The following is a 13,044-nucleotide window of genomic DNA, read 5'->3' as shown; positions in this document are numbered from 1 at the left end:
GTGTGATTGGTGCATTAAAAGCTTAAGTTTTCTTTCTGCACTGCTTTTTTTTTTTTTTTTAGGCTTCAGCTCAGTTCAGATTTTTTTTAACATGTATCTGATTATTTCCTGCAGTGCGTAAACATACAACTGAGATTTTGGGGGGAATCCGACCCGGGCCTAAATCGGATATGTATGCGATGCATCTGCAGTATGAACGCTCATCTGACCTATATGTTATCAAAAGCCAAGTATGCGCTCGGCATGGGCAGGAGAGAGTGCTCGGGAGACTCCCACTTGAAACATGAAGCATAAAGTGGACACTTGTGCTAATAATAGTAATTATAATAATTGTTATAAGAGTAATTCAGCCATGCAGAAAGTGATTTATTTATTACACGTGGCAATGACATGACGTCATCTTTAGCAAACGTCTCCATGAGATGCGGGGATCAAGGAGTGTTTGCTTAATTTCGCCAAAATATTTCTACCTCATCCTGCCTCGGTCCTTTACTAGATGATAAAATGAGCACCTGCACGTGGGACCATATTTAGTTCCGTAAACACTGCGTCACCCGACGTTTTTTTTTTTTTTTTTGCGCAAGTCACTCGATGTTGTGACCCATGCTTGTCACATTACGGACACGTTGCGCTAACAAGAGAAGTAGCAATTCCTTTTGTAATGTGAACAAGTCCTGATAACATAATATGGGAAAATTTGATTTCATTTTGTCATTGATATGTATTGTTTTTATTTTTGCAACTATGTGGCTGATAGAAAATGAAGAACACAAGGGACTTATTTTTGTTTTGCACCTACATCTGCACAGAGTATATACTAATTGACCAGCGAACGTAAAATGGGTGAACATTCGCTACATTCAAGTAGATTCAGTTCATGAGTCAGCAAGCAGGTTGAAAATGTATTTTGATTTTCTCTACGCAGCGGTAAGAAGAAACAAAAGATATGTAATTAGGGTTGGAGAAAACACACTAAATTGACTGGGTTTGACATCCCAAATTAACCTGCAATCTAATTGCCAGTGTCCAAATCATAATGAATGATTGTTTTCAACCAGAAATGATTGGAATCATGTCAGCCTGATCAATTGAGATTAGCGAAGGGACTGGCCAGCCTTGGCTGTCGCTAATCAAGCGTGATGAATATGACCAAGACCATGAAAAGACTCTATTTCACACTGACACAGGGACCCAGAGTAAAATTGCTCAATATTATCCTGTATTATTGGATATGAACCCATATTCTCAGGTTTAATATGAATATAAAAGGACAGGCGTGCTGTGATGTAGGCATCATTTACATATTACATATTTATTTCTTTTACATCCCAAACATATTACATTTACACAATAAAAGAGCAATGGCAAAATGTGTCTGGTTACTGTCTGCGTGTTGAATGTGTCCGTATGGAGCAGCTTGTAAAATGTAGGTTGAACTGAAATTCATGTATTGACATCCTTGGCAGAACCAAATGGATTTTTGGATTAAAAAAAACATCAAATATATTCATAGTAACCTGAGGGTGAATGACTCATGGAAGAAAGTAAAGCAGGACTGAAGTAGCACATTATTAGATTCAAAGCCAGTACATAGTCATAGTCAGTTCTCCAATATGCAATGTACACAATATGGTAGGGATGAAGAGCCTACAGCCCTTTTTTTTTTTCCACAAAATACCATACTGTGGTCCTTAAAAGACAAAACTGAAATGACTCTCTGATAGGAAAAAGCTTCCCCACCACTGTTATATACGAAAAAGAGGTCTTCTGCATTCTGTATAAGACACATCGTCAGTGACACAAAGTTACTTCTGTTACAGTTTTTTTTTTCACTCCACACAATTAAAAAATGTTATGTAATGCTGGTGTGACTACAAAGCCTTTACAAGAAGAGTTTTTTGGTGTGTGTGTGTTTGGGGCAATTATTCTGCGAAAGAATTTGTGGCTAGTGGATCAGGAACAAAATGAAACCTGTTTTATTCAGTTTTTAATTTTAATTTGAGCTGCCTAAGCCATCTTGTACCACACAAATTACTACTGCACATGACGACTGCAGCTCATTTGCAAGGAACTTGGGCTTTGGAACCATAAGGTGACGGTTTGACTTGCTGTGGATAAAATGTCAAATGGAAACTAGCTGTTGGAGGGATAACCCCTGTGGAGATGCCCTTGAGCAAGGCACTGACCCCCCTCCCCTCCTCAAAAGGTACATCACTCTTCACTGTAATGTCTGTATGAGGTGAACTTCCCCTTGCGGCATTATAATGACTAAAAGAGGAAGTCAACCAATACATTTTTTTTTAAAAAGAATATGTTCTATGCAGGCCAATTAGTTGAAGCAAGGCATTCTGATTAATATTGCGCTGGTGGGATATGAGCAAAATGCACCGATTTTTAGCCATCTCTGGGGGCAGCCATTGTGTCACTTCCGTCGACTGAATATGACATCACAGATGCTCAGGGCTCAGGTAACGAACAATCATAGCTCAGCTTCAGAAAACCGGTGAGCCGCAATTGGTCGTTACCCTGAGCAACTTTGATGTCATTTTCAGTCCACAGAAGTGACAAAATGGCTGCCCCTGGAGATGGCAAAAAACGTGCAGATTGACTCTTATTCCACCAACCCAATATTTATCAGAATGCCTTGTCTCAACTAGTGGGCCTCCATAGAACATATTCTTGAAAAAAATATGTTTGGGTTGACTGCCACTTTAAACAAATGAAATGCTTGGTCATTGATGACTGCAGTGTGCCCCCGTGGGAATCTGACAATAGGCAATGATACTGCAAATGAATATCTACCACAATAGCTGTTCAATAAAAATAAAAAAAAGTCAGATCAAATTCAAGCGTCTTTTGAAGGACATAGCCTCATCAAATTTATAGAAAGTGTTCAAATAATTGGCCCAGGCCTGTTCCAAACACCGATAATCATGTCGTCAGTGCAAAACTGTCCGACGACAATAAACCGCTACAAATTTCCATTGGTTAAGTACTAAATCCCCAAGCCCAACCCTTGATTGATTCATTAATTAAGAGGTTAAGCATTTTGTCCATATAATGCATATAGCAGCAGTACTTTCAGCAACGCCAGCAATGATCTTCTCTGTAAAAAAAAAAAAAAATGACGGCCTGGTCCTACCATATTGCACGTCTTTTCTTACCGGCTGGTCTGCTCTGTTGATTCCGACCAGGAAGAGCGACTCAGCAATGAAGAGGCTGATGCAGAGGTTCTTATGGATGGTGTTGCGGTCACTCTGCAGTCCGCGGAAAAAGCAGAAGGTGAAGATGCAGATGAGCAGGCAGACCAGGGACAGCAGGATTCCAACCCAGGTGATTACGTCCAGGAGCAGGTCGTGGATGCTGTCTGCTTTCTGTGAACATTGCAAGAGACAATCACAAATATTGTATAGTTGACCAGAATATGAATCAAACTGTAACATGAAATGAGCCTCCCTGGCGTGAATAATGGCAGTCTCGCTGTGTGTCATTGAGCGTTCAGAGTTAGGGCGTTACACAGTGTTGCACAGGTGTTCCAGCTCTATCTATCAGTGTCCTGCAAGCTGGCAGGCTGATCTGTGTTGAACACAGCAGCGGCATGATCGATATACTGCTCAGAGCCTCACGCTGCATTCACATACGGCCGCCAAGTAAGCGAGCCCTGACAATGACCTCTCTTTGAAACAACATTTGTCCTCTGGCTGAGGGCGTGTGTCCATATGCACAACAGCTGATTTTTAACAGAAGGAAAGACAAGAAGAAAACAACGTCTCTCACACACAGTGCCATAAAGGTTTCGCCCGTGATGCACTTGAAAACATTGTCTGCCCTCGCAGATAAAAGCAAAGGGATATTCGTTGATTTACGACCTGTTTTCTTTATTGCTATGAATTTACAAGTTTTCACCAAAAAAATGGATCCATGCATTTATATATGTCTGCCTATCTACAAGTGGTGGGCATTTACAACCTAAATTTGAATATTTGTAAACATAAAATTGTCCCAATTTCTTGCCAACAGTCAATGGTGTTCATTTCTTGGCGTCGTGTTAGCAATGTGACTTGTTCTTTACGCAATCAAATTTGTCCTCTCGGGGACAGGCCCTGAAGGGTGTCAGCAATTAATCATTGAATTAAACATTCTGCATTTCTTTTGAGTATGATGGGCAGTATATTATTTAACGCTAGGACTCCAGTACGAGGATTTTGAAACTATGAGACTTACCAGAGTCTTACTCGCGATGTTGCACTCTGACAATGACGTCATTAAAGCGGAAGTCAACCCAAACATATTTTTTTTGCAGAATATATTCAATGCAGCCCCACTAGTTGAAATATGAATCCAAGAAATCCACCCGTTTTTAGCTAGCTCAGGTGGCGGCCATTTTGTCACTTAACGACCAATCACGGCTCACCTGTTTTCTGAATCTGAGCCGTGATTGGTCGTTACCTGAGCCCCGAGCAACTGTGATGTCATTTTCAGTCGACGGAAGTGACAAAATGGTTGCCCCAGAGATGGCTGAAAACAGGTGGATTAACTCTTATTCTACAAGCGCAATATTTATCAGAAATCCTTGTTTCAACCCAATGTGCCCGCAAACATATCTTGAAAAAAATATGTTTGGGTTGACTCCCCTTTAAGTCAGTTTAACTCCCTATTGAAAGCTAATGTACCAAAATGCATGGCCTCTACTGTATCTAGATAGTGTACAATTACAAAAAGACTGGAGTCCCTGGTTTTTGATAACTTAAATAGTAACATCTGATATTTTGATCAGGATCTCTTAATAGAGTTTGTCAAATCACTTGTAAAACTTTCCAAAGTATGATAACTAAGTGGTGGAGTCTAGAGAGTTCTAAATCCATTTGCCAGATGTTGTGGTCCCATTCTCTTCCTGTCCTCCAACCCCCTCCTTTTTAAGATGTGTTGCTGCAGCTTTGCTTGCAAATCATGAAACTTTCCAGAAGCATGCTGGCCAGGCCCAACCCAAGTCACAGCCTACCTTGACCTCCACGTGGGCCATGAGCACGGCGAAGCTGGTGAGGTGAGTGCAGGAACAGCTGGTGTGGGTGCGATTGGTGGCCAGCAGACGACAGTCCTGCGTGGACCAGAATCCTGTCATGGTGCGCTTGGAGTAGCTCCAGAAAGAACAGTTGGGATTGAAGTTCTCTTCGGAATGCTGGGGAAGCAGAAACAGAGAGGGGTCGATTTAAAGGTGGGATGAAAAGCAGGAGGCAAGGATGGAGACGATGAGAGAAAAACTGAATTGTGTGAGAAAGCATTTGGAGGGCTCGGTAAAACAAACAGGACGGGGTCGAATAATTAGAGGCAGTCAAAGAGACAAGAGTACAACAAACAGAAGGGACGGGATACGCAGCAACAAATGTCACGTTAAGAGGTGACAGCAAAGACTGTGCTCGTTGTGTGCGAAATTGTGAGTGGTGAGTGTTACTTTCCAAATGAGCACCTCAAAGAACAAGCGTTCTTTTTCTGCCAACAAATTCGATGAGTCTTCGCATGCTGCTGCAAAAAACGGTCAATGGTCATTTGAATCAGGATAAAAAAAAGGAGGATGGTAACCTCGATGCTCTTTGGGGATGAAAACCTACGGTATGTAAAGTTGGATATTATTTGCATGTTATTACCAGGAGCCCACCCAGCCCTTTTCAGATATGGGGTTTCAACCCTTTGACAGCATCCGCTAATGAGATCAGTAGGGATATAACGATTCATTGAAAATCTATTTAATATCGGTGTAAACGGCTTAAAATATGCATCGATGTAAAAAATAAAAGAATCGATATTGAAATTTTGATCACAGAAGGATTTGTCATGATGACAGTCAAATCTATTGCACATGTATTTATTTTCATTCATTTGTTTTCTTTTCTTTTCTTAAGACAAAGAGCTTTTTATATTTATATATAAACCTATAACCTACATATATATATATATATATATATACTGTATAAACTACATATATATATATACTGTATAAACTACATATATATATATATATATATATATATATATATATATATATATATATATATATATATATATATATATATATATATATATATACTGTTTAAAAAGTTCTACAACAGCCGACATGAGAGGACCACACTATTTCGTCCAACTGGATCTTTGGATCTCAGGGACTACAATGACTTTTTAAGGCCTATTAGGATATATCAAAGCGACACATCATAAAGGGAATAATGATTTAAAGTACTAATGCGTTTTGGAGAGTTTAATCACAAATAAGGCCCCGGATTCTCGTTATTACAATTTACTTGTTGAGTGCTGTGTTGGGATTTGCTAGTTAAAAAAAAAAAAAAAAAATCCCTTCCTCGTACGCTTTATGGACAAAAGTATCGGGTCATGCAATTATAAATGAAGGGACCTTTAAAACACTTAGTAGTAGTACTTATTATCATTGTAAGTTGTTTTTTCAAAGTTGTACAGTATTAATGACTTTTTTTTAATCATGTCTAGTGTTTACAAACAAAGTGTACACACCAAATGCCAGGTTTTTGAAATACAAAAAAAAAAAAAAAAATCGACCATCAGACCTATAACCCGAACAAAAAAAAAATCTGTAAGAGAGAGGAATAATAATAAATCAGATCACGTGGTTGACTCGTTGCACGGCCCTGCACACTGCGTCACAGTCCGGCGGCGTTCGTTCGGTGTGCGGTGAGCCTTACTCACCTGTAGATGTTTGACCGTGAAGATGACAGGTTCCGACAGGTAAACCTTGTTGCTCTCCTTGTTGATGGATGCCATAATGACGGGGGAGTTGACAATGACCGAATAGTTCGGGTAGACGGCCTCGCTGCTCAGTCGGACGCTGGCGTTCTCCGTGGAAAGATAGGAGCCCAAGTTCCTGTAGAGAACGAAGGCCATCCTGATCTCACCTGTTGGAAAACAACACAAAGGTGAGCTGGATCACCCCGATGAGGAGTTAGCAGGAGCTAGCGTGAGAATTCCTCCTTACCGTTTCTACCGTGCTGTTTGAGAGTGCTGGCTGACAGCTGGATGGAGTTTCCGTGTAGCTCAGACTGAGGGAATGTCAAGTCGCTGAGGCTCCCATCCGTGCTGAGCCTAGCCACTTCCAGCTCTGGAAAACACACACACACACACACACACACACACACACCCACGCACGCACACACCCACACGCACACACCCGCAAGTCAAGTCGTTGCACAGCATGTTACATCAGGTTTGTTTGTAGCCTCTTGTGCAAACCGTGTTTTCTCACTAAGTGCTTCACAGACGTCGATCCTCAAGCAAGTCTCACTCATACCGTACAAATGAAAATATCAGACGCTCATTAAAGCGCAGTAAATTATATTTTCAAAACTAAATGGGCTAAAGCGTCTTCAGGTAGATAATCCTTACATTGTGGGAATCTAATTTTGCCGGCGGATTTTGTTAGCACATCCTTGATTAGGGATGTGTAATGTAATAGATAAAGATTCTAATTAACAACTAATTAAACCTTTGGTGTATCACTATCTTGGGTTTCGGAGCGATTTGATGATTTGGACACTGCTTTCAGTGTGAAAACAACGCGCAGAGCAAATAAACCACACAAGGACATGCATATTAGATGAAAAGAGGAGGCGTCGGGGTCGGGGGGGAAGTGAGGGTCCGAAAGGAGCTGAAAAGCAGAGACTGTAGTCAGAAGATTGGGACAAATAAAGGGTTGATACCAAATGGGGTGAGATAAGTGGAAGGCATGTAGATAAGACGTGTATAAATAAATGCACTGGTCCCTTATGGCTTACACAGCAAATTAATCTGCAATAGGGTAGTGTATGTGAAAGTATGCTGGAATTTTACCTTCAACAAACCCCTTCTATTGTTGGGACTGAACCTTGGCTTTTAAACGTACTGTAGCGTCACTTGCATCTCCATGGCAACCCACGACTACCTTGAAACGTTGTTGAACCAGCCAGGACAACATTTTTGTTGTGTGCAGTACTTTTCTCATAATTTCACTACATGATGCGATGCCTCTGATTGCTCTATCAGTTAAAAAAAAAAAAAAAAAAAAAAAATGTTGTTGATTATATGAATTGACTACGAAGGCTTAAAAGTGGTCATTGACAGCAAAAAAAAAAAAAGTCCATTAAAGTTACATATTCCAACTTTCAAACCTTTATTTTTAGTTTCAGATGAAAAGCTAAAATCATTAGAAAATTATTCCGCAATATGGTTTTCAGTCGTATGACTTGATGATATGTCTTTAATCTCGAAATTAAAGGGATTGGAATTGAGCAGGTTTCCACCACTAATGATTTATTCATCAATGAAAGACTAAACTAGGCGTGTCCAAACAGCTTCATCTGAGGGCCGTCTACAGAAAAATAAAAAGATGCAAGGCCAGTTTTACTTTAAAATATTAAACACGACAAAACCAATTAATCAATCAGTACGGCTGTGTCAAGGCTTTATGTTTAAACGTGATAAGGCAAATCTTTTGGGATTTTTTTTTTTTTTTTTTTTAGGTTTTGGAGTGAGCCGCAGTTGTATATCCTATAAGAATAGATCCAACCCTCCATTGAGGAGCAGCTGTCTCCACATTCAGAACCAAAACAAGAGCAATCTATACAACCATTAATTTGATATGTTCACATACTGGACCTTGATCCCAAGCACAAAGTGGAGGAAAATATTTTTGTTTCTGAAGCTGAATGACCTTTTTTCTCCACAGTGTTATGAAGAGAAATTCTGTTATTATTTTAGCTGTAAATTTATTCGTGTCCACGCATATCTAGAAAAAATTATCGGTCGTAGTAGTAGTGGGAGTCACCTTTACTCACGTCCCTCGAAAGCTACGCTGTCCACCCACCGCTACATTTTTTTAATAGCATTGTGAGCCATGTCAAAAGTTATTGAAAAGCTGCAAATGGCCCCCGGGGCTGCAGTTTGGACACTACTGCATTAAACAGTTAAATCCAGGGTTGTCATTATTTTGCCATCGTTCACCATCAAACCACACAAACAAATAAAACAATCAATCAATTGTTTTAATTTAACAGCTATTTTGTTCATATACATACACACACACACACACACACACACACACACACGCACACATACATACTAACATCACCTTGGGTGCATGTCAACAAATTCAGGACAACTTTAGCAGGGAGCCTAACACCTTTGTTTTCTTACTGTGACTTGAACAACAAGACCCAGTCACAAACACACGCACACACACCCCCACACACACGCACCCCCCACCCCCTCCACACACACACACACACGCACGCACACATCCATACGCATCACAGCAGGATATCAAAACAAGCTGAGTCTAAGCTAATTAAAGCATCCTTGTCATGACAATCCACTTCATAAGAAACACACTTGTTCATTATTGTTATCACACGTGTGCATGCTGACGCCGCTGTCTTATCCCTTCAAATCACTCTTTTGCTATCACTAATAATTAATTCATCTGCCTATTACTGAAGCGTATAGTCGCACATTCAATAATGCCACACGCTTCTCGGGCTTCTTCTCGGGATGTCTCATTCAGATTCCTGTTGCACGCGTCCGTGAAAGACTCAGAGGGGGAGAAAGCGGGGATAGAAGGGAGAGGAAGTAGAGGAGCACGATGAGAAGTGCGATCAGGCCAGTTATGAATAAAAAGAAGAGATAATCGCAGCGGATCTGCCCACTGGATTAGCTGGGAGGAAAGATTAACGGGACAAAAAAGAGAAATGAGCACACAACAAGATTATTTCCTGTTTTTAGTTCTTTGGAGATGAGCTAGCCTACATTTTGCCGTGTGCTTGGGAGCACGGAGGCAACAGAAAATGGCAGTTTATGGCAATGGAACCTATTTCAACTTAAGTGGGTGAAGTGTAATGTTAGAACCACATTAGGTGAATAGCTGTGATTTCACTGCCTAGTGATGTGAAAGAAAAACTCTCAGAGCATCATGTGACATTCCACCACCGCCATCAGCCTCCGGCACACACTTGCTGTCTTCATTGCTCGTCATCTCTTACTTAATTTCCTTTCCTGCTCCTCCTTTTCACCTCTGATGGTGTAACATACAAGCGGATTGAGTCTTCGCACCAGGGGGCCGCTGGTTGATGTGATGTGAGGGAAACGTAAGATCAAACCGCACAAAGGTGGGGAGGAGGGGGAGTGGGGTGAAGGAGAGAAAAACAAGAATGACACTCCAGGTTGTGGGTACAGATGAAATGAAGGCGAACACACAAACTACAAATTACCGTGTCTTGCTCCTGTGAGGCCATCGCTGATTAGCAGTAAGGAAAGTGTCACTTTAAGGTAGACGGTTAGAAATATAAAAACTACAATGCGCTGAGCTACCTCGACCTTTTGTATTAGATAGATAGATGGATAGATAGATGGATCGTTCAAACTGACACGGGTACGCCCATTGATATACAACAGTCATTTTTGAAAATTTGAGAGACACTGATTGAAAATTGGCCACAAACAATAATCTTTGGTCCGAAGTCTGAAGTCTGGCGACCGACAAGTTCGCAACACTGTAGAAGAGATCAAGCCTTGGCTTGCATAATATAATTTGCTGTATAGGTGTCAAAATGAATCGATTATCAAATTAATCAACATCTATTTTAATAATCAAGTTATCGTTTAGAGCCATTATTGAACTTAATGCTGTCCAAATCCTCTGATTTCATCACTATACAATACCAAGTAAACAGCAATAATTGGTTAACAAACAATAATGGTTTTGAATACACTTTCATGTGAAATAAAATTGTATCCGATTATTAGATTCATTGATGGAATAATCAATAAAATAATTGTTTCTAAAAATATTCGATACTTACAGGCCTAATCAATATCAAACCAATATCTGATATGGGTGTTGAATATTGTGCTATCCTTATCATTGCGATATTGAAGGTACCTAAATAATTGAGCTCTTTGTTACCTAATGAAAGAACTACTTTTTGGGGAAAAATAAACAGGCTCAATTTACAAAGAATTCTTATCTAATTAAGTTATTGAGTATTACTAATGCCCCTAGATACTGTTCTCTAATGGATGGTGATGCACGTTTAAGGTTGCATCTCATCGGTCAAGGTCAGATAAACGCATCCGATTCCAAATTAATTTATCGCACGTTGCTATACGCATATTGCATGAGCCATTATCATGATAATGATATCGTTTCGATATATTGTGCAGGCCTAAATGTACATTATCTTAATATCCACGCACATATTCACAACACAAGTTCATAGGAATAAGCAGCAGCAGTGGAAGGGCAGCCTACTTGCATTAAATCGACTATGAATTTTCTTTTGAAAGCAATACTTAAAATAACATTTCACAGCAGAATGGTTACACATTTTGCTTTGATGCAGTAGAATGCTGAACAGGATGCATTCACCGATCGGATAGTTGACCTAAAAGGCATCTTTGTGTAAGATATCATTCAAAAGAGGTCGTCACTTAAACATACAGCACAGTTCCCTTCATGTTTTGGGTCGATCGCTTACGAAATGGGCAAAGCACCGACAACCAACAGTTACCATAAGCGACTACAAGCAATCTCTGTCATATTCAAGTTTAGCTAGCCCTTCATGGGATTCCACCTTAAATATTAGAACAATAATCCAAGTGGCTAGTGGCTGAAAACTTTACAATGCTGACATGACATCTTCTGCAGGATATGGCGCAGTGGGGACCAAACCCTACACAGTTCCGTCCCTTTACGAGGACGACAATTAAAGGCAGGTTCTGAGCATGGACGCTTTCAGGCTTTTCACCCGGCCATATTTCAGATTTTTTTTTTTTTTTTTTTCCTCTGCAGCCGACTGTTCAGAATGATGGGATCAGTGAGATGCGATGGGGAGAAATGATGGAGGAGCGGGAGGCAGAGGAGCCAAGGTGGTATGCGCAACGCTATAATAACTAGCTTTGTTTTTCTTTGCCTGGAAAAAATGTGCATGTGTGTGTGTTGTGTATGAAGAAAGAAAAAAAGAAAAAAAGAAAAAAAACAGGTGTCTTTGACAAATTCATTCCCTGCTTTGGAAGCCTCAAGGTCATTTTTTTTTCTCTGCGTTGTGTTCACTCAGCCTCGGTCTCAGTGGAGTCAAAGCTTCTCATTGAAGCTCTTCATCCTGCCTTGTCTTTGACAGAAACACGCCTGCTCAGTGTAACACATGTGCACGCATCTTGTAAATTGCCCGCTATCCCCTTGCACATGCTGTGACAAAATTATTTTAGACCAATGTGATAATCACTGTGAAACGCAATTAAAGATCTTTATGAAAGATTTACTTTGATTCCGCAGCGCAGGGCGTACGTATCAAAGCCACAAGTATTGTCGAGCAACTTTTCTATCTTTTCAATTTGTGCTCTAATAATGTTGGCACGTTCTAAGAGCTAAAATTAACAGCATTAAACACCTCACATTTGCCAGAGTTGTTTTTCTAATTAAACGCAGGGCGGCACAATGATACAGTGGAATGCAAATACTACTTGTCACATCATGCCAAATCCTAATGGGCCACTTCCCCTAAATCACATATGTAGATTTGAGAAATGTTTATCCTCGAGCTATTTCATTTCCCCCCCTCCTTGCTAACAGGTTACTATGAGCCGTAAAAACAGGGTGGTATTTTTGTTCGTAAGCACATTGGAGCTTACCACGGAGTACAGTTGGCCAAAGCAACTATCCAGTAATACAATTTTTATTGGTTTGCTGTGTAAACGCAAAATCAAAAAGTATCCATTTAGAAATATGAGAGTCGCCAACGTATTAAATTCTTAGAGTGAAAGATGAACGGTTGAAAGAGTTGGTGCGAGTGAATGGTTTTTGATTTGCTGTTGTTTTTAGTTATTTGTTGTTGTGTTTTGCACTTTCGGGCTGCCGTAGTTGTTGAACCGGCGATTGATGCATCGGCTTTTAAAGGGGAAATCAACCCAAACATATTTTTTTCAATAATATGTTCCCAGCAGGGCCACTTTTTGAAACACTGATTAATATTGCATTTGTGGAATATGAGTTAA

General features: G+C 40.2%; 1 protein-coding gene across 14 annotated transcripts in view; it reads right to left on the bottom strand.

Annotated features, from left to right (window-relative positions):
• adgrl3.1 (adhesion G protein-coupled receptor L3.1) overlaps positions 1–13,044 on the bottom strand; it is a 158,970-nt gene that overhangs the window by 26,015 nt on the left and 119,911 nt on the right. For all 14 annotated transcript variants that reach the window (XM_086033012.1, XM_086033015.1, XM_086033016.1 and 11 more), the window contains 4 exons: positions 7,001–7,123; positions 6,715–6,920; positions 5,003–5,179; positions 3,165–3,374 (listed from right to left, as the gene is read on the bottom strand). In XM_086033012.1, coding sequence (XP_085889138.1) covers positions 3,165–3,374; positions 5,003–5,179; positions 6,715–6,920; positions 7,001–7,123 — 716 coding nt within the window. The remainder of the gene's footprint in view (positions 1–3,164; positions 3,375–5,002; positions 5,180–6,714; positions 6,921–7,000; positions 7,124–13,044) is intronic.

This window comes from Filicampus tigris, chromosome 6, assembly GCF_054856515.1.
Source record: "Filicampus tigris isolate MCC_2025a chromosome 6, RoL_Ftig_1.0, whole genome shotgun sequence".
Taxonomy (NCBI): Eukaryota; Metazoa; Chordata; class Actinopteri; order Syngnathiformes; family Syngnathidae; genus Filicampus; species Filicampus tigris.
Note: the sequence above shows the minus strand (reverse complement) of the source record. Positions and strands in the feature narration are given on the sequence as shown.